At 38.5% G+C, this 23,044-nt stretch overlaps 1 protein-coding gene across 1 annotated transcript in view; it reads left to right on the top strand.

The window, feature by feature from the left end:
* The first annotated feature begins 360 nt into the window (after positions 1-360).
* The window catches only part of opn4a (opsin 4a (melanopsin)), a 33,231-nt gene continuing 10,547 nt past the window's right edge, over positions 361-23,044 (top strand). The window contains exons 1-3 of the mRNA XM_036573472.1: positions 361-486; positions 16,722-16,864; positions 18,160-18,293. Coding sequence (XP_036429365.1) covers positions 361-486; positions 16,722-16,864; positions 18,160-18,293 — 403 coding nt within the window. The remainder of the gene's footprint in view (positions 487-16,721; positions 16,865-18,159; positions 18,294-23,044) is intronic.

Below are 23,044 nucleotides of genomic sequence, written 5' to 3'. Positions count from 1 at the left end.
AGTGTATTCGGTATTCGGCCATCACAAATTTTTAAAAGTATTTTGCCCACCGCTGGCCGTGATGAGTCTGTAAGTGATGAACAGGTGGGTGTGATGATGGGTGGGCTGGGCTAGGCTGGAGCCAGAGCAGGAAAGGACCAATCAGGGCTTGCATAGCCAAAGCACAGCCTCCCAGGGAGGAGAGGCTGTGTGAATGTTAGAAGTGTGCTGTAATGAAAGTGCAGCTCCTCCTCATCTGTTCAGCAGAGAGAAGAACACAGCGTGTGTAAGACTTACACACCTTGTAGGCTATACACACTCTGTCCATCTGCAGGGACCCGCACATAGAGAGAGACAGACAGACAGACAGACAGAGTGAGGATGAGTAGCAGTGCGCTGCGCTCCGTGGTGAAGGTCTTGTGTCCCACTGCTGATCCGAGCTGTGCACGAGTGGAGACTCTCACCACGCAGAACCACAGAGAGCTGGAGATCCAGCCTGCAGCTACCGTGAGTTACACTGTGACCCCTTTGCATTTGTGCAGGATCATGTTTTGCTTTGTACATGCAATTCTAAGCTTTGACTGACTGCAGAATAGAAAACAGCCTAAATGAAAACACAAACAGCTGAAGAAAACATCTCTAATGATGATCTACACTGTCAGAAAAAGGGACTGTGAAGGTACGTTTTTGGTTCATCAAGGTACAAACAGTGTAAATGTACCTTCAAAGGTATAACAAGGGTTTTAAGGTCTAATTCTATACCTTCAATAAGTTTTTGCTAGTGGAAAAGTAAAAATTTGTACCTTTTAATAATCTAATGTTTTTAAATAATCTAATCTAATTATTTGTCAATAGTACTAGAGTTAGGATTAGTATTAGAACCAGGTTTAGGGTTAAAAGTAGGGCTATGTTCTGTTACAAAAAAAAAATGGTACTAAACTGTCATTGAGGCAGTACCTATTTACTGGGGTGGAACCCTCAAGGGTATGTCTTAGTACCTTTAGTTAGGGACCATAATTGTACCATAATCCAGCCTTTTTATTTTATTGTTCTGTTTTTAAAAATAGGTAATGAAAAGGTCCAAATACATACCTTTCTCCATTAAACACTTCAGATGTCTAGTTCCTGTCACCACCACTGAACAATTCTAACTTTGTAAAGTTCTCTAGAATGGAACATTTCACACCAGACTGCTCTGAATGACTTTGTTTACATCCTAACCATTTAATTATGCAGAAATTTTGAAAAACAGGTAGAGTTCCTCTTTAAGCTTCTACAGCTGACCATTCAAATAAACTGTTACCAAATGAACAGTTAAATGAATGAAGATTGAGAGTTAAGAGTGAATAAAGACTAAGAGGTAAGTGAACATTCTGGTGTTGTGTGTCAGCTGGAGTAGTGAAGCTTTAGTTTGGTTATATCTTTGCTTCACTGGACGGCGTGATGTGCTGAATGTCCTAAAGAGCTTTAAGATGTGCAGAAGTGTTAAGGAGCCTGTCCTGCCTCTCCTCAGCACAGCCTGTCTGACTGAGACTGGTGATAAGATCAGGAGTTCAGCAAATATCATTCAGGTGTTGTATTTAACAGATAATTGAGCATCTTGCTCTGTATGTATTAAAGGAGTTCAGCAGCTCAGCACGCAGTCCGCCCCAGACTGTTTGTCTGGGCTGAGCTTTATAAAAAGCTCCTCTGGAGTGATTTTACTTTGGGGAATGGGTTGGATGTGTGTCTATACGTCTTCACTGAGTCTGTGCCAGTAGGTACTCAGCGTTAGGGCTACAGATGTGGTAAGGTTTTCTGTTTGTCTGTATTACTAATTTTTTCATATACATTCTTCAATTTTGTAAGTTTTGCTTGCCAGCTGTCATTTACATTGTGTGAATATTGTTGTTTCTTGTATTTTGTATCTTGTATAAGGCTAACAGGTTTTGTGAATCAATATGATAGACAGGTGACTGTCTGTGATTTATAAGTCAAAAGTTCATTCTGGTAGGCGTCTTCATTGAGACCCCTCATCAATAGTATGTTCTAAAAACCCTGACTATTGTGTGTGTTATATTTGCTAAAAGGCCTGTACTGGTTCGCAGGACTGGGATGGAACAGAATATAAGTACTGGAAATATGTATTCAGAATACAAAAATGAAGTATCTGTATTTCATCCAAGCTACATTTTGTAACAGCAGTATTCAGAATACAGTTACCGTTAACATACTTTTACACCTTTAGAATACTTACCCACTAAAATGTAAAAATATTGACCATCTGTAAAAGAAGCACTGTAAATCTTATTTATAACCATTTTAAAATCAGCTTCGTACTCTGAAGAAGAAGTCTAACAACTGCTTTTTTACAAACACTGAGGTTCCCGCTAAAGCCTGAGTAGACTGATAAATCACAGTGCTGAGCCAGTTATTTATTTTAGCGTTACTGGGCCCTTTGAGGATTGATGTCCACTTTCTAATCAAATTTGCAAGATTTTGTTATTAGTAGATGGCAAATTGTTTGATTAGCTCATGAGACACAATATATGAAATATGTGTCACGAGACATATATTTCACCTGTAAGTGAGGAAAATTCACTTTTCCATGATGTGGACCCTTTAATGTTAGGACCATTTTCCTTAGCTTAAAAGTTTGACATTTGATGATTAGAAGTTTGGTAATGATAACAACGATAAGTTTCTTTTCTCTTTATTACTTGAGCTCTAGGCTTATTATTCAGTAAAGACTACAAATTATTTGGTAGCTGCTGTAAAACTAATGCATAAGTAATGTACAACTGACAGGTGCGCCATCATACAGGCCCTTAAAGTTTAATGCAGTACGTTTGTGACCCTTGATGGGAACTTTTGGCTGCTTTTTAGGTCCATAATATTACTTAAGTTAGTCTAATGATTTGATAGACAGTTGTGAGAGACATGGATAGTGTAGGCCAGGTTCTGTGTGTTATGTCCTTTAATACACTTTATATGTAGTTCCTCTCTCTCTCTCTCTCTCTCTCTCTCTCTCTCTCTCTCTCTGTCTCACACACACACAATGTTTCAATCATGTTGTTATCTCAGCTCAGCAGACAGCAAAGGACTCCAGCTTCACATGTAAAATCTCCTACTGCACCACTTTTGGACATCTGTCGTTCCTCTGTTTTCGCTTTCTAAGGTGAAGGGTGTGACTCTCCTTGCATAAAACTGCATTTCATCATTTTCTCCCACAATGCTGTTTCTCAAGGTTAAAAAAATCGTATTCTAATTGATATAGTAACAGGGTGGCTATTAGAGATGTGTAATATGATTTCCTCTCAGTGTTCTGAGATCCACAGGGACATTAAACACAGCAGGAGGCTCATGCTGTAGTCAATGCACACAACCGAAAAGTGAAATCATAGACTAATTATGTTGTTTATTGTGGTCCAACATCTGTAGCTAATCAGAACATCAGTGGAGGTCTCTGCAGTTGGGTAAGCTGTCAGGTTTGTGTGTCTGGTTTGGTGTCATTGGCATGAGGCGGGGTGTAACACCTCATGTTCTGAGGGATTTTGGATGATCTTTTTTCTTCAATATAAACAGACTGGCCTAAGATTAAAGTGCTTTAATCTGTCATAATTTCTGTGTAAGTGAACAGAGCCTCACAGTGACCTAGTCTCTGTGACCTCCCTGTTGCGCAGTTTCAGTGACAGCAGGAGGTGATGGCAGCTCTTGAGAATGTGAAAGGCCTGGGGTATCTGTGTGCTTAAATAAATTTCATTTATGACAGAGAGGTCACTTCTTATCTGCTGACTCTCTAATACTGAGTTACATAAGATTGGATGTAGCCTTGAGTGCCTTTTTTAGATTCATGTTTGGGCCACATTTAAAATGTACTGAGCATAAAAAACACAATTGTTGTCTTTATAACTGATACAGACCCTGAACGGTGAGGAACCGACTGCTTTGTAAATGGTACTATTATAAATTGATTTTCCTAAATTGTACCATTTCATGCAAAATCATAGAGCCCCATCCTCAATATTCAATAGAGGGAGTAATCAACTCTGAGCCACAAAGCCACTAATCACTATCTACTGGCAAGTACTTCAAGACATGACATGTGTGTATCATGATGTGGGGGCTAATAATACATTATGGACATGAAGATTCATTTTTCAGTGAAAGAACTGTGGTTTTTTGTGATTTAGTTTTAAGGATGGTAAAAGAAACAGCTTTGGCTGCAACAAATTTTGTGAAAAAAATGTCACTCTAGGCTTATGGAAGTCCTAGATACTTCTTTGACTGCAAATACAAGTGGTACCCTAACCATAGCGCTTCAGTCCGTTGTCAGAAATGTCAATCAGTGAAGCTCCAGCCAGGGCTTTTTACTGGAAAAGTCACTGTAAAAGTGCTACAAAGTACAGTGGGGTCAAAAAGTTTGAGATGATATTGTAAATCTGGGATGCTTTTCATTTAAACCTGAAAATAAACAACAGAAATGTTTGGAAGTTTGAAAATTTTAAAACAAAGAAAGGTTATGACAAGGAAAATGAAAGAAATATTCAGGATTCTGCACTATTTCTAGGTCACTATCCAAATTTAAGCAAATTTGTGACATTGACGATGTTAAGAGGTTTGTACAAAAAGGCCAGACTTATTTTAGTCAAATTGCTTCCATTGAAGCTTGTATTTAAACCACTCTTAGGTGGTCTTCAGAGGCTTTTGCATGAACGTTTGGAGTTCCCAAGTGCACATTGTTATTAAAGCAAAAGTAACGAATCCTAAAAAATTCTGAAATTCACGTTAAAATTTCAAAGACTCTACTTTTCACTCAAATTGCTACGCCTATAATATAATTTTTAATGAAAAACCTTGTCTTAAATTAGAAAGGAAAAGCACATTCACTAGTGGTCTCAGACTTTTGGATCCCACTGTATATATTAATATGTTTGTTATGAGTTCAAAAAGTTAGCTTAGCACTAACGTACTACTTGAATCCCACAGGGGTGCTAGCGAAAGTTAGCATTATCACAGAGGTGGTTTTTTTGTTACATTTATGACACAAACTGAAGGTTTATGACTCTAACTGCCTGTTTGCACCTTGCGTTAACATGAGTTTTGTGTCCGGATCATATCTGCATATACTTTGGCGGAGAACTTCAGTCTTGTGTGTCCTCTGTCTCTCTTTTTATTGTTGATTCTCACCTGCTTAATTGGCGCTTGGCAGACGCATTTCCGCTCACATAATTGTATACGGATATTGAAAATGCACATTTACACTTTTGTTGAATCAGAGATGGTCAAGATCCATCTCTGATCTCCTCTAAATGTGGTCTGAATGATCTGATCAGAATCTGATCACCATATGTCCTGGGTGTGTTTACACCTGCCGATTCATGTCGTGAAATAAAATCTGAATGTGATCCGATCACCAAAAACGCATGTAGATGCAAGATGTGAACAGGCCCTAGTAGTCATTATTCCACTGTGTGCACTTTAGAACTTTTGTCTGGTTACCCACAGAGTCTTTATGGAAGAATCAGCAGCACCTGATTTAATTTAATGGAGGATTGATTGGCTGAAGCAGGTACTGGATGGTAACTGTACATACTGGACTTCCTTGGAAAATGGTTAAGCTAACACACTCACATACATAAAATCACAATGTATTGTATATTTGCATTGATTCTAATGTTAGTGTAATGAGCTTTTGAGTAAAGAAATGCTTACTGCTCATACAAATAACTTTACATATAATCTCATCATATGCACAGTTCAAAAAGCTTATGAGGTGCCCTATCACTAAAGCCTTAAGGGTGAGTCTTTTACCAGTCAAAATCTCTATCCAGTTGACATGCACTCTTAAAAAAGATGGTTCTACAAGGGTTTTTTAGTAAATAGAATGGTTCTATTTATAATCATGAGTCCTGCACACTTAAAAAATGTGGTTCTTCAAGGGTTCTTTAGGGATAGGGCACCTAATATAAACTTTATGAACTGTGCACTCAAGGAAATATGTAAAGCTATTTATGTGAGTAGTATGCTCTAATGGTTCTAAATAGAACCATTTCATGATAAAATGGTTCAGTGCATCTTCAAATTGATGGAGAACGTGTTGTTTGTGGTTCCGTATAGACCCCTTTTAAAAATGGTTCAATATAGCCCCAAACAGGGTTCTTTTATCGTTACGAGCCTGACATTGTAACAATCGCAGAACCCTTTTTGGTGCTAAGTAGACCTATTTTCAAAAAGATTCTATGTGGAATCATATACAACACATTCTCCATCAATCTAAAGAAACATTTCACCATGTAAAGAACCATTTAGACATGCAGTTGGTTCTGTATGGAACTCATGGTTCTAAATAGAAGCATTGCCTTTACTAAAGAACCCTCGAAGAACTATCTTTTCAAAGAGTGTGGTGTAAGACAGAGCTGGGTGAAACGTTTCTCTCTCAGCACTCTGCATGTATGCGGATAGATTTCCCCCCTCTCGCTCTGTGCTTTCCTACAGCATTTCAGTGAAAACAGCCGTTGGAGGAGAGGATCCTGATGTCCTCTTCAAACACTTTTCTCTGAAATCATCTGAAAATAAAAAATGCGCCCAGAAGGTGCAGTTGAAGCTGAAAATAGAAGGCAGAGGGTCACGTAGGGGAAGAGGGCTGGTTCAGATTAAAGAGCTGGAGGATGAGGCACTGAGCTTTGGGCTTGATGGGACAGTTTTACTATGTAACAGAGCATTAGGAATCACCATGTTATACACCAGCTGAAGCGGGAGCAGAGGAACACAGAGAGTAAGACCGTATGTCCGTACGTCAGTGGTAAAAGGGAACAAAGACAACAGGGACAGGGCTTTGCTATGTGTTGCCAGAGCAGAGCAGAGCAGATGGATTGAATTTGTTTCACATGTGTGATTGTTAATTACCTGAGGGATTAAGGTCATGTAGTTCATTCAGGATCTAAAGCATTGTCAGCACAAGTCAGTAAAACTGATATTCTGCTTGCACCAGTAGAAGTGCTTTGTATGATCTGACTGTTTTCATCCTTACTGTTTGCTAAATAAGTTTGACTTGTTGACTTGTAATTCAGAGCTGATTGTCGAGCAGTTTTATTGTTAATTGTGTTTACTATCACAGCATAACTGCCAACTTAATAAAAATATGGATATGGGTGATAGAAAACCTGTAGAATCTGATTAAAAAAAAACATAATCCTTTTTAAATGTTGGTGCACAGAATCAGTACGGAGTCCAGTTTTGGTTGTTACTGTGATGATACCAGAATTTTGTCAAACAAACTTTTTTTGAGAACGTGAAAACCTCCAGAAATGTATATTCAAGGCAGTGAGACTGCGGGAAAAGTAAAAAACACGAATCTCATGGGTAAATCTTGAGTCTTGACAGCTTGTGTCACAGTGCAAACTTTGCCAGTATTAGCAGCAGGTTTTGCTCTTGGGATTTTTGCTGAGGGCCAAAGAAACATCAGTTTCAAGCAAAGCAGGCTTTCATGATTCTGACAAATCTGAATAATCCAATCAGAGACATAGACCAAGTATTAAACTTTCCCAAACTGAGTCTTTTATATGCCATTAACCGCTTTGATGGCTTGGGCCCACCAGCAGGCCCAAAGTTTTACTACACACTTCCATAAGAAAAACTTCACTAGTTCGAACTAGTTCGTCCATGCTGAATAATAAGCCTTAGAATGGAATAAGCCTGAAATTTTAAGGGGTTAAAGCGTTGAATCAAATGGTATAATTTGATTTGTATGACGCACATTGTATTTATATTGTTGACATTTTTATCTCATTTCTATGCAATAATATCTTGACTGGTGGTATAATGAAAGGGGCTTTAAGGCAGGCTCATGTGCAGAGTAAGTTTATTATAGGGGCTTGCCAACAATTGTTGTCCACAAGACAGGCAGGGGTCAGAAAATAAGCAGGCAGGTACACACACACACAATGACAAATCCATTAGTAAAAAAACAGAAAACAAAGCTGGGAGCAAAAACAGAGAAACAACAAATAATACAGCTCAGAACTTGGTAACAGAAACTCTGCAAAGCACAGGACCAAACAAAGGAATATACAGTCACTATCATAAACAAAATCTTGTATCTCCCAAATGGTAACTTTACAGGAGAAGGAAACAACCTTCTTAACTTATAACATTTTTCAAAGTAATTTTAGACTATTATGATTGGTCTGTTTATCATTAGATTTCAAGACAATGCAAAGGGTAGCTAGAGTCTCCAAACTATGCAAAAAAGTAAAAAATGACAAAAATAATGATACAAGATTTTTGCATGTCAGCGAAGATATATGTGTGACTTCATGAGTCCATAGAATGAGTCAAAGCTGTATGTAATGATAAGGGGGGAGGCAGAGAGGAGCAGGAGCTGGAATGAGCCACTCTAGACTAGGCACTTTCAGAGGGGTGAAAGACATTGTGACAGGTGGGATGCGGAGGAAATGAATATGATGCCTGATGCATTTATTATAATAGATTTGAGAGAAGCTTTTGGTGTGAAAGATATTTTTTATTTCTTAAAGCAACACTATGTAGAATTTGGAGACCTCTCTAATGGAAACGTATTGCACACGATGCGCAGAACATTTTGCAACGTCGGTTGTGCTTCACACCTGATTCTGACTTTTACAAGTGTGTTGAAAGAGTATTCGAAGAGAGCTCAGCTGAAAGTTGAAGAGTTCATTCACAAAAACAGATAATCTCCATTTGAATTCATTTTCACTAATCGTGTTTTTTTATTGTGCATTCCAGGTAATATCAATCAGAATGCTGTTGGGTTCTTTTAATTAAGTAAAAATAACCCAAATAAATACTTACAAAACTAAACTTTATTTATTTTTTTTACATTTAATTAAATAAAGTAGACAACTCCAGTGGTCATTTCATGTTTCAGAGTTAAACAAAACCATGTGATGGATACAAGTTTCTTTTAAGTGCAATATTTAACATTCTTTAAGATAAAAAAGGTAGGTAAAGCCTATTAAAGGGCAATATTAAACATCTATAAGATCCTAAGGCTGAAACTCAAATGGCTTACTATATAGTGCACTCTGTGAGTTATGAAATTTTGGCTTTTACACCCAAATATTGTTCTTTATGTCCAGAATTGTGCACGCATGGCTGAATCCAAAGTGGTTCTTTGTTAGACACACTGTGCACTGTTTAGATGCAGCAGCCATTACTTTAAGACCCAGGTTCTGCACTTTGTAGGGAGAAGATTTGAGATTCTGCCTAAAAAAGTTGCTGGCAGTGATTAACTTACACAGACCAAATCTAGATTTCCTCTTTAAGAACCACTGGTGATATTTAAGGTAAGATAAGCTTACAGACTCAGGAACTGGTGGGGAAAGCCAAGAGATGGATGTTAATGGCTTCAGATGTCACAGTTACCATGGATCCTTTCAATTGTGAGAAAAAATCTCTCCATGATGGTCAGAAGCACCTTCAGCTGACTAGACAGAGCTACAGCAATTACCACAATATACAGGAAACTACATTTGCTAGATGCCAGCAAGTAGTAAACGTGAACGTCCTTTCTAACCATAATGTTTATCTATTCAAATATTCATTTCTAAAATGAGATCCAAACATTTTTATTCATGTAATCGTGCTTTATCTTTATTTTTAAAGCTCTCAGTCATGATGTCTAAATCAAGGGATAAAACTACAACAGCACCAAATCTGTAAGTGCCTAATTTTCAGAGATGGCTGTATCTGTTATATATTTACAGAAATGCTGATGGACATTTGTTTATTACTTCTATTTTCCACCATTATTATCTATGTTTCATCTTTATTATAATCAACATCATTATTGGCTATTTTTTAGGCTTTTTGCACAATGAGAAAGCCAAACAGAGGTTAGAAACTTAATACGGTTCTGAACATTTGGCTCAGTTTTAGAGTTTCCGTCAATGTTACCAAGGCACTTTTTCAATCAGAGCCTGTTTATTTTTGTGGTAATTTTTGTCCAGTGATGCTATTGTTCTGTCCATGTTGCACTTTCCCAGCGCTCAAATGTACAGGCTGAAACAGTGGAACATCCAAATGATTAAAGGCCATTTTTTTATTTGCAGTCAAATGCATTATCTTACATAAATCCAGTGAACTGATGGAATGTCAGGCTGCCACACTCTCAGAAAAAGAGTGCCACCATCAAGGATATGTCTTCAATACCTTTAATTTGGGGACATAATTGGATTTTAATCCATTGCAGTTATATTTTTAATTGTACTGACTCCACTCACTGTGTTTCATCTCCAGGCTTCTATTTTATTTTTCTGCTATAAAATATTACACATGTACACATATGTACCTTTCCTCTGGGATAAAAGAGATTTAAGCTTATTTAAGGTACACAGTTGGACCTTAAAACTATTGTTGCTCCTTTGAGAATACATTTGTTTGTATCTTAGTGAATAAAATGTACCTGGACAAAATTCCTTACAGTGCAGATAGTATAATCTCCTCCATGCTGATTTCAGTTCCCTTGTGATACAGTTGTATACAAACGTTTGAATGCCCCTGGTCAAATTATATGTTCTGTTGATACGTCCACTACAGAGAACAAACTTAAATCTGGCGTTTTCTGCAAATTCTAGTCTCTCAAAGTCCCATCCTTCAGTAAAAACAGCCAATCAGCTTGCTGGTTAGTCAGGTAGTAGCAAAAACCCTCCGCTCATTGTTGAGATCTGCACAGTAGCCAGCACAAGCTGAGAAAACGTTTTTTGTGCATTATTGAGCCAAATGATACAAACTGTTTGTGGGGTTTTTATTAGATTTTACCAGTGATTTTGTTTTTGGATCAGCAAATAAACAGTAATTGTATTAAAATGTGCAGAAGTGTGTTCTCTGTAGAGGACGTGTACTCCTTTCCACTTAGAAAATCAGCAAAACGAAATTTAACCAAGGGAGCCCAAACTTTTCCATATGACTTTATATGTTTGGCAACTCCACAAGGCGGTAGAACAGAAGCCCTAAAAAGTTAGCTTCTATTGAAACACCTTTCATTAATCTTACCAACAGATAATTAAGAACAGATGTCTTATTGTCTGAGGTGGTAAGTGAAGCCAATCCAATATCTGTTGTGTTAGATTACTCTTAATCTCATTAAATCTCATCTCTGTATTCGACATATTTTGTGGCGATGCTGGAGCCCAGATACAGATAAAGAGAATGGAAACAGTTGATAAAGACAACTGATATATTGTGTAATAATGTCTGTGAAAATAAAACTAAGCACTTCGGTCTATCAGGTGGTTATATAAATGTTTTGATGGCAGAAAATGAGTCTTGAGTGCTTCGAGCGAATGAGAACTTTGGTTTTTAGAGGTTTGGCTCTGCTATGCGGATAGTGCTGGGGATCTTTTATAAAGGGGACTATGTTCTCAGATCTCGTTGGTTGCGTAACTCTGTGAGAAAGCCATGTTAATCTTAGCCTTACTTTGTAATTTCCCAGGCCTGTTTGACCTAGACATTCACACAAACTGTCTCCTTACATTGCTCTCAGATGTGTTCGTTGATGGGATTCAGGGCAGCTGCTGTTATTGACTAGTAGCTGCACTAATACAGCGGGTTGTTGGTGGATGTGGGTTGATGCAGAATGGGCAGATGATCTTGAATCTATGTGTTGAGTAACTTGCAGATCAGTTTTCGAGGAGGCTGCAATACATTATGCTGGGCCCATACATAAAGCCTTTACAGCCTGATTGCCTTTTGTATAAGACTTGATTTAAAGCATCTTGATGGAATTATCCGATGCGGAGTGTACAATGCCGTGTTTACTTCTTACAATGCTTTGTTTACTTCATAACACTGGTAAAGGCAGTGTACGTCATGCCTGAGAGCGTGTTCTCTGGCATTGCTACATAGTTTCAGTGTGGTGATCTGTGCTGATTTGGGATCTCCTGCGGCTTCTCTCACGCATCGAAACAGGAAGCCGTCGCCTCAGGACAGAGCAGCATCAAGTAAAAGGTCTCTAAATTAAACTTTTACTACAGCAAAGCACAACAGCAGGGAAAACTCATTTTCATATGGTTCTAAAATTTCATAAGGCCTAATAAACATGATTTTGCCTGAACGCAAATTAAGTACATTTGTGTACAGCATTTTCAATTAAGTCTAAATGTGAAAGTGTACAATGTGTTTCGGCCTTCCGATACATTCCTCCAGTGGTCTTGATTTACTACCAGTCACACCTATCTGAACATGCATTCTTCATAATCCTACAGACGTTTTTTATCTAAACCATTCATTTATTTGATATTCAGTCAAAATGACCATGAAATTATTTCGTTTTCAGGAGATATTTCTAAGGAGATTAGATATGAAATAATTCACTTGCATAAGGGGAAAGTCAATGGAAAATAAGTGAAACATAAGGAGCTTCCAAAACTGGAGTTCAAAGACTGGTAGACCACCAAAACTGCTTCAGATCTGAAAGAAGTTCACAAGTGTTTCTGTCCCCCAGTTCAGTGTTTCTGTACACCTGTACAACTCAACACTATGGATCTCTAAGGATGTGTAGCTACCAAGAAGCTGTTACTGACAAAAGAAAATTCGCAAATCAAACATAGAAGGTGCTGGTGTTCTCATAACAATGGAATGACCCTCCCAGAGTCCAGACCTCATGTTTAGGATTATTTGGATTGTGCGAGGCAGAAAATGCAACTAGCTTCTAAGACTGGGGATGTGAAAAAATATCCCAGTGGAGGAGGTCTGTAAGTGCCGCAACCATCTAAGAGTTGGCCCTATCATCAAGTGACCACGAGTTTGATGCTACAGCCATCCATGGCTGAGAATCCAAGAGAGCAGAGTTGGCCTCACTCCGCCTTGGTGGGTAGGATAGCTTTCCCTCTCCCCATTACTCAGCATGATGCCAGCCTGCGCAGGTGTCTGTTAGCTGACATAACAGAACTGGCAATTAGCGTTCTCCTCCTCCACTGCATTAGCGGCCGTTGGAAAGATGTGGCGGTGGAGACCATTGGTTTAGATGTTGAGGCTTCTGTGTAATTTTCTGTTAAATATGTTTTCTTTTTTCCCTGACACTGAAAAATGGATAGCTTGTACTTAATGGCCATTGTAAATTAAACAACTTAGATGGTGTCTGACTTTTGCACAGCACTGTATATTTGAAATGCCTCCCAACAAGTGGTTTTCAGCAACAACTGTGTCTCAGTGTAAGTGGATCTTCTTCAGTCCTGTTGGAAAAGCATCTCATGAAGCACCTCTAGCTGCTTTAGATGAGTCTATAAAGCCACATCAAGACACAGAGGGTGGTGTGTGTGTGTGTGTGTGTGTGTGTGGGGGGGCGGGGGGGTTGTACTGTAGGAATAAAACAGATAATTTGCTGTAAAGTTATTCTAAACACATCAGGTAAAGAAAGTTAAAAAGCATTTTCATAAAAATATGTTTTTTCATTGTATGTATGAGATATAATTGTACATTCTGGGCCTGCCTAGATATTGGCTTGTGGGAGCTGGTTATTCACTGCTCCTGATTGAATATATTTTAATGAAGCATGTTTTGAATTATGAGTAAATATATTACAAGCATATTTCAGGCTTTCCTTCTCACACTACCATTCACTTGAGGTGTCTTACCAGTAGAAGCTAATGGAATTTTACGCTTTTTCATAAAGCTCTGGATTCCAAATTGCTGAGAAATTGAATTCAGTGGAAAGAAACTTTTTTACTGTTTATGTATTCATAAAATATTTAATTAAGGGGGAAGACTGTACTTTGAAGCAGTTCTGTCCATCAGAGTCCCTAATGGAATGTAGTGAATGCCCACTACACTGCCTAATGTCTAAATGCTTCAGCAGACTCTACTGCAGGTGAAGTTCCTGTCACATCAAATCCAACACTGTCTCATCTCAGACTTCTCAAAACGCTCCTGTGATGTGTTCCAGTCATGTCAGCTCAGTTTATGAGTGTGACTTGATTGGCTACTCTAACATAACAAACTCACCTCGTTCCTATGCCCTCTACTTGCAAGATGATGACCCTAACCCAGGGGTCAGCAACCCAAATGATAAGAAGAGGCATTTTGTCCTTTTAGCAAAAATCAAGCCACCTTGGGAGCCACAACATGTCCATTTTATCATCTTGGCTGTAAATATGTCTCAGTATTAACAAATATCATATAAACGAAAACACAGACTTACTTTGCTCAGCTTTAAGCTTTTGCTCAACTATAGCTGGTTTTCTTGCATCTCTGGCAGGAAACTTTACCAAAAGTAGAAACGTTTCTTGTAAAAATCTCTCAATGTTCGATTTTTTACTAGGCTGAAGTCAACTCCTCATTCGCCAGCTTCTTGTTTAAATTTTCCCATTTCACCTTAAATGGGGCAGCAGGCTCAGTGTCTAGCTCAAGTAGACACTTCCACTTGTGGAAGTGACAGAAAGCTCATCTGTCACTGACCTCAGGTCAGATCCTCCTGGTCTAATTATGCTGCTTTCTCCTGGAACATTGCCAAACCATAGGCAATGAAAAAAAGAAAAAGAAGAGGAGGTACAGTGGAGATGGAATTGGGGGATAGAAGGGGCTGCTGAACTGACATGCTGTAAAAGGGTATTGATCTTGGTTGAGATGAGTGTTCTTTCATTCATCATCTAAGCCACTTGTCCTCCTGGGGTGCTGGAGCCTATCCCAGCGCTCATTGGGCAGAAGGCAAAAAAACACCCTGGAAAGCCTGTCCACCGCAGGGCTGAGACGAATGTGCTCATCACAAATGAATTCAGAGTGTATTGCTCTCCAGAGTGTTTGGTGTGTGGCAGGTGCAGTGCTAGTATAAAACTGTGTTGTTTTTCTAAATTACAGATATTAGCTTTTTTGCCACCTGTAAATAGTGCTAGAGGTCCTTGGTACACTACTGGGCAAAAGTCAGAAACTACCCTTTGTTTGTTAATCTGACCAAAACAGCCATTTTACAAGTAGTACAAGTTGTTCATGATTGTTTAGCATCAGAAAAAAGTAGAAAACATGTTTAACAGAAATTGCCTTTATTACAGCCTCAATTCTTTTCAGAAGGCTTGCTTTCAGTTTTTCAGAAAAATCTGCAGGCATATTTTTCCACACCTCTAAAGTTCAGTTTAGTCTTAGAAGTTGGCTGAGATCACCAGCAGCATTGTTTGATTTGCAAATGTCTTTTATACAGTAACCTTTATGTGTTGATGTTAGTAATATAACGTGTATATACATACATATGTATATATACACATAACCTGTATGTATATATATACATACATATGTATATATACACATAAACTGTATGTATATATATATATATATATATATATATATATACATATATATATCCCGGTACACACAAAAGAGGGAGTAAAGCGAAAAGTTTGTTGCTTCACTCCTGTACCTAACTCCGTTTTTTCAGAACACAGTAATGCACATACTCAGCATGCTAGTGAAGATAGCCCCAGTGTTGGGGCAGTTACTCAAAAATGTAATCCATTATGATGTAGTAATGTGATTAATAAGTAATAAGTTACGTTATCCCATCCAATTTAGAGAGAAGTAATTCTGCTTCACCAAATTATCTTATTAGATAGGCGGATAAATTTGTTTATTTCAAGCATATTTCATATTTCTAAACAAGATAATGATTTGCCAACAAATTGAGAGAATTTAACATAATGAAATTACATGAAAAGTGAAACATGTCTAGAAATAAGTTAAAGAGTCTTATAATATTCTTAAAACAGTTTAAAAATGAAAAATATTAAATGATTTTACATTTCCACTCGGGAGCCCAGAGAGTCACCCAATTTAAAAAGGGGCCCGCTCCTGTCTTTTGCATTGAGGCTCAGCAACACTAAATCCACCCCTGACAATAACAGCTTCTTGACAGCTATAACTTGTACTTAGTGGCCATTTTAGCTGGTGTCTAACTTTTGCATAGTACTGTAAATGAGCTTCTGTTGCATCTTTAAGAACCAATATGTGTAAAATTATGTTATTGATGTACAAAGTAGTTTAACAAATGCCTAATCTAAAATGAATGAATGTTTCAGTCTCGTCAGTCTGGCAAACATCAGAGCTATTTCTGTGTTAGCCAGATTTTAGGGAGATTTGCTGATGATCTGCTTTCCTTTGGGAACATTTTCTGAGTAGTATAAACAGGAAGGCCCCACCCTGTCTACAGTGTTCTGTCATTAACACTGCCATACCTGCATGGTTTGAGTTTGCTCTTTACCAGATCAGTGGTCAGTGGCAAACTATCTGATTACAACCAAGAAGCATGACATCCATTATTTACATGTATGTCTTTAAGAGTGCTTTGTGCAAGAATGCTCTATTAATACTCAAAACAAGCCCAGGAACAAAATCCTTCAAAAATCCTTCATATCTCTAAAGCCCCCCTGCCAGGATATCATTGCTTCTGTTCATTAACAAGCTTGAATTAGCCAGTGAGCTGCTATTTGCTGGCAGAAGTTGGAAATAATTCACAGGAACAGCATCAGCTCCCACAAACCATATGCCTACTGTTACTACAAGATGAAAAACATCACAGTTGGTCTCAGATTTCCATAAAAGGACTTCCATCTAGCTTTACACAGAACACAGAAGAAGGTGTGCGTTATGCATGTGTGAAAATTCACTTGTACCAAATGGGCTGATCTTTTTTAGCTTAAAGCCTTATTTGCACTAATGTGGGCCTTGAATGGGCTTTCAATGGCTTTTCAAGTATTGTTGGTTTGTCCTTGCATTAATTGTTCTGTGTGTGTTTGCAGGTTGCCATGGTGCAGCAGGCCGTTCAGCCTTTTCCCACAGTGGACGTTCCTGACCATGCTCACTACACCATCGGGGCGGTAATCCTGGCCATCGGCATCACTGGAATGGTTGGCAATTTCCTTGTCATCTATGCCTTCAGCAGGTGAGGATAGTGAAAGGGTAGTGGCTGCTGAACCTTCTTCTGCAGAATGGGGTTAATCTAATCTATTTCATTTTAATTCATCTGTTCAATATAATTAAAAACAGTAAACATGTCAATCACCTTTCATGAACTGTGTCAGCATTATGGAGCTGCTCTTTCTTTCTGTGTGCCCTCCTGAAGATTGTATTGCACCACAACACTCATACTGGTATTGGTAGTGATAAAGGATCAGGCACTGAATTTGCTATCAACACCGCAATTAAGTTTTCCATTTTGCAACATCAGCAAAAAAGCAGGAAACTTAGAAAATTACACTGAAGCCTCAACAACTGAGTGTAATATATATTTTTTTATATATTTTTTAATTGCTTTAATTACAGCTTTCATAAAAAATCCACAGAGATATTTTACACACCTCCAGAGTTTAGTCTTAGTTGGTTGCACGTTTTGCTTCTCACAATCCAGGTAATCCCAAAAACATTCAGTGATGTTGAGGTCTGGACTCTGGGGTGGTCAGTCCATTGTTCTAAAAACACCAACAGCTACTTAGTTTAATTTACAAGTCTTCTTTTTTGCCTGTGAGGTGTGTTTAGAAGAGTGCTTTTACAGAAGAAGGTAAAAACGTCCAGTATAAGTTGAGGTCTGAAGTTCCAAGTGTTCTGTTTTTGCAGGTTTTGGAATGTATAAGTTAAGGGGGGCCCCTGGTCCAAAGGCCCCATAGGGAGTAGGCCTCTCTCTCTTAGTTCCAAATAGATGAGATCATTTAAAAAAGGACCATATGTTCTGTCTCCTTTTTCAACAACAAGTACCATATATAAGCAGTTGGAATATTCTGTTCTGGAGGGGACACTTTAGAATTGGCACGGATCCTCTCTCAGGTACTTTATAGTGCTTGATATGATACTGTTTTACTTTGTAATAAACATCTTATACAAGTAAGGCGGTGTCAGCGGAGTCTCCTTCATCATCTTCACACCATCGCTACTTAATAAACAACACCTGTATCCTTTCAGACTGATAGGACTGAGTTGTTTTAACACAGTGAAAGGATAACTTGTACTTAATGTCTCTTTTGACTGGAAATTGAATAAATGGCTGGAGGTCTTTGATTTTGCACAGCACTGTATGCGATATGCAGCTAGATAAAATGAGCAGAGGTTTGATGGTAATTAAGCACTTGGTATCAGAATTTGGCATTCAGAGAAATGGATTAATGTGAAAACAGCTTTTTACATGGTGGAATAATGATAGTTCTACAGCCGACCTGATGTTTCAGTGTGTCTGTGTGTTTGTAGGAGCCGTACTTTGAGGACCCCCGCCAACATGTTTATAATAAACCTGGCCATTGCAGACTTCCTCATGTGTGCTACCCAGTCGCCTATATTCTTCACTACCAGCATGCACAAGAGATGGATCTTTGGAGAGAAAGGTAGCACACAAACACCCTCACAAACATTCCCTCTGACCTGCTTTTACCTTCACACATTTGATTGCTGCCATGGACATCAGATAGCCTTCTCCAGCATATTTCCTTTATCCTCCAGCCTCTTTCTTACTCCAATCCATTGAAACGGAGTAAGAAGCCACAGTGGCACAATACTTATAATAAAAATAAACTGAAAATTACAGATGTGCATAAGACCTTCTCTGAAGGTCTAGAAGGCCATGAGGGTTCTCCACTGAACTTTATCTTATTTCTCACCCATAGGTTCTTGCACGAAGAAGTCTTTTTATACAGAAAGTAAAAAACATCTGTTACATTTTTAGCATGTTTTTAATCAAATGGAAAAAAATGGAAGCAAAGGCTTAAAGCTTTGTAAGTTGTGTAATTCCTTAAGTAATGCAGCTAAAGGGCTCCTGAGTAGTGAAACTGTCTAAGTGTCCTGTCATCAGGCGTTTGCGAGTTCGATCCCTGGTAACGACACAGCCATCCATGAAACCCAAGAGAGCACCATAGGCCTCGCTCTCTGGGTGGACAGGATGACCTACTCCCCCATCACCTAGCATGATGCTAGCCAGCGCAGATGTCTGTTAGTTGCCATAACAGAACTGATGGTTTGCATTTTTCTCCGAGAGCTTTCAGCTGTTCAATGGTGCTGTGTTCTCGGCAGTTCAAAAAGATGGTGCTTCGCAGGTCTCGGAGGAAGCTTGTGCTAGTTATTGCCCTTCTAGCTCTGGTGGTATTGTGTGATTGGGGGAGTTCTAACTAGTGGGTGGAGTTGGATATGACTAATTTGGGGAGAATATTCAGAAAAAAATAGCGGAGCTAAATGAAAACAGACAGATGGTTTCTAACTTAATAAATTACGAAAACAAATTTACTGGTTTACCCACCACAGACACCCACCACATTCAGGTGATGATGAACATTTTGCAGGCAGTTTGAGAAAGGCACATATTCAAACTACTTGTTTTTTAATGATTATTTTTATTATTAACACATTATTGTTATATTATTGTTATTAAAACACAATGACTGCTTGTCTTTGTGTTTATTTGGCTGATCAATAAACAAATCAAAAATGTCGAGTAGACCTAACTTGTAAAGCTGCTTGCACTGGCATGGTTGGCAGATTTATGGTCATCTGTGTCTTTAGCAGGTGAGAGGGGTGTAAAGGTTGTGTCTACTGAACTTCCTCCAGCAGAGTGAGGATCTAATTAGGCAACAGTCTGTGTCATGCTTGTGCAAGGTTGTCCTTGTTTGACCTGGACTGGTTTAGAACTGCTATGTACAAGTGCAGTTTCATCTGCTGTATCTCCTCAGCTTTAAATGTAAATATGCTAAAACATTTTATTACATATGACACACAGATTCTGATGAGAAACATTTTTCCATTAAGAAAAATCACTCGCTTGAATTTCCATTCTGCAGCTCAGTCAGTCAGGGCAAGAACACTCGTTTCAGATTTCCTCCTGATCTTTTGGATTTCTTGTAAAGCTGTCTAATGCCATCTATGATGGCCTTGATTCTGCTTTCATAGCAGTGGTGTGGCGGCAGCGTGCGTGAGTCACACTCACAACACGGTGATTGAAATGCAGCACCTCCTGGTATTCAGCCTGATGTTCTGAGCTGCTGTAAATGTCAGTGCTTATCTGGGCAAAAATCTTAATTACTTTCATCAGGTCTGGCTTTGAGTGAGGGAGGCACTGAGGTATTGCTGTAAAATACAAACACTCTATGCACGTAAAGGCTTTAGAACTCTGCTGTGCCTCTGATCATAATCTTTGGCCTCTAGCTCATTTGCTGATCAGGTACAAACCTCATGCAACTGAGAATAAATGGTCAGGAAAGCAGGTCACCCAAATTCGTTGAGCGGAATCGATAAAGGACGCTGTACTGAAGCACGCTTCCTGTCTCCCGTGATGATTCCATGTGGTGAAATCTGGGCACAATTATGAACAGCATTAAACTGATTACGGCTGCTTACTCATGCTTGACTCACCTGAAAGCAATCAATTAGGCAACGTTCAAAATAATGCACTCTCCTCGAACGTATTAGCATGAAAGCATAATCCACTTGGTAGAGCAGAAGCTCTGTGTTTTGTCTCACGGCTGCGTTCTCTTGGTGCCATACTGAGATATGAATGAAGTCAATGTTTATTTATCTTATTGTCGTGTCATAGCTGTGTCTCACTTAATCTCACTTAAAAGACCACATACCTACCTAAGAGGCATTGGCTTTGTTCTATTTAACTCATTACAATTCAATCAGCATGTGCAGTTGGAGCTTTCTGTGTGCTATTGTGTTTTCTATATAAAACAAGCACCATGTCACCTTTACTGTTGGATGCACTACAGTAGTTTCTGAGTGAGTGTGCACACACATTTAGAACACAGTTCACATCAGTGAGAGCTCATTATTGATTTTCATCAAGGTAATAATAAAAGGCAACTGAAGTGTGAAGTATAATCCTAATCTTTGAATTTCATCTTGGATTTGTTAGATATTATTTACATATTGCGGTGTCCCACCGCTGGCCGCACTGCCATAGGAGTGCAGGAGGCATGGTCATTTGCCGTGGGAGAGACATTTGTTGTAGATAAGTTGTTGTTGTAAGCTTAACAAGTGTTCACATGGTGGTTGTGCTATTCTGTGCTGGATTGTGGGATAGTGAGGTGGGTTAGCTGTCTACTATGAAGGAGAGTTTATGGTTAGAAGTGACCTGCCTGCTTTCTGGCAGTGTCAGCTACCTCTAAGCTACAGTTCTCCCTTGCTGCCTGTTCAATAAAAGAGCATTCGCCTTTAAAGCACAATGTTTCCTAGATCTTTATCTTAGGTGATGCTGCAATATCAAGATGAAAGTAACTGCAACCATTGTTGGGCAGAATAGTTATATATTCCATTATAATATGCAAAAGAGTAATGCATTCAGAATACATTTATGTATTTTTGAGACAGATGGGAAAACTCTGCTGTTTTATTTTTGTATTTAATTCACAGTTCCTGGCTGTTTTTAATTGGCAGAATTGGCAAAATGGTTGGCAGTAATAATTTGCTCAACATCATTTAAATGAATTTACAAAATTCTCAACATTAGTTTGGCAAAACAACAAGCAAACAGTTTACCACATCCCAATAACAAAGTCTTGCAAGTGGGTAGCTAGGTGATTTTCAGTTAACGGTATGTATGTAACCATGAAATGCATGCACAAGTCCAGTACAACACCAATGCTCATGAACATATACACAACTGAGCAGATGATTCAGTTCCATCATTCCTCAAAAGAGTTTAGTAACATTAAGATTAATAACTGATCATCATATTGATTTATCAGTCTACTCAGGCTTTAGCATGTACTTCAGTGCTTGTGTAAAGAAGTTGTTTGAGTTCTTCTTTGCAGTACATCTTTGTATAATTTTAAAATAGTTAATGAACAAGCATTGACAGTATTTCTTTTGAAAAAGAAAAATTTAGTTGATTTAAAAATATGTATACATATATTTTTCAATTAACAGAAGTATTCTAAAAGCACTTTGCTAAAATGTAAAAGTTAACTGTCTCCTGAATAATGACTTTACAAATTGTAACTTGGACTGAATGCAGATACTTAATTTCTGTATTTTGAACACATACCCTACACTACAGCACTACAGCATTGAGAAATCATGTTAACATGATCTGGCTACTTCTGTCATTTGATCTGCTCAACAAGATTTTTTAGTGCTGTTGTTGCCTTTATTTGATACGTAAAGAATGTGATCTTACAAAGCCAAAAAGCTTTTTATTATGTTTATCTCACATATTACATTTTTGAGTAAGAAAACACACGGACAGGGTTATGTCACTCATTAGTGCCATTTGATCATTACTCTGACAAACCCAGTCACTAATATGCGCTTACCAATCCAAACCCTGCTCTGAATGAGGTTGTGCACTTGCTCTGAAAAAATTACATTGTATCTAAAAATAAAGGCAGCCTTTAAACAGTGACAGAAACATGGTAACAAACAGAAAGCTCTGATCCCACACGCTAACACTTTCATTCTCGCCAATGTGGACCTGTACATACTGTAACACCTCTGTGCCACCACCGCCAAATTCTCTGAACAGACCACTGGCGAAATACTCAGTTTGAGAGGGTCAAGGAATATTAAAATTCCCAGTTTACTACATTATCAAAGGCTTATTATTCAGTAGCTACATGGACTACAGTGCCAAAAGGCTAAGTCTTTCAAATTACAGAAGTGTGCAATAGAGGTTGGACCCGCTGAAAGGTCTGGGCCATTTAAAGGGATGAAGAAGCAGAAATAGCTTCTTTTTCACCACAACACAGAAGTGTTAATATAATATATCTTCTGATAAGACGGACAAGAAGAGCAGTGCCTGTTAGTTTGGATTTTGGCCAAGCTTCCATAATATTCTCTGAGACCCAGATTCCCTCTAAACTGAGCACGGCCTCAGTGGTGTGATATCAATCTAATAGCAGAGAGTTGTGCCTCTGCACCTATTCTGTTTGCGACTTTTCAGCCATGATAAAATGTTTTATGTTCTATTGGTGTGTACTCCTACTAGAACCCCTGCACAGTCCATATCTGACTACAGTACAACTCAATATTTGCAATGATGTGCAATCATCTCTATCTTTATCAGCACAATACAGCCAACATTAGTCTTTGTAATAATCTTCTTTACTGCTTTCAACAAGGAAACCAAGCAGGGTACAGGAACAAGGAAATG

This window comes from Colossoma macropomum, unplaced genomic scaffold (genome assembly GCF_904425465.1).
Source record: "Colossoma macropomum unplaced genomic scaffold, Colossoma_macropomum, whole genome shotgun sequence".
Lineage (NCBI taxonomy): Eukaryota > Metazoa > Chordata > Actinopteri > Characiformes > Serrasalmidae > Colossoma > Colossoma macropomum.
This window is presented reverse-complemented; position numbering and strand designations above follow the sequence as displayed.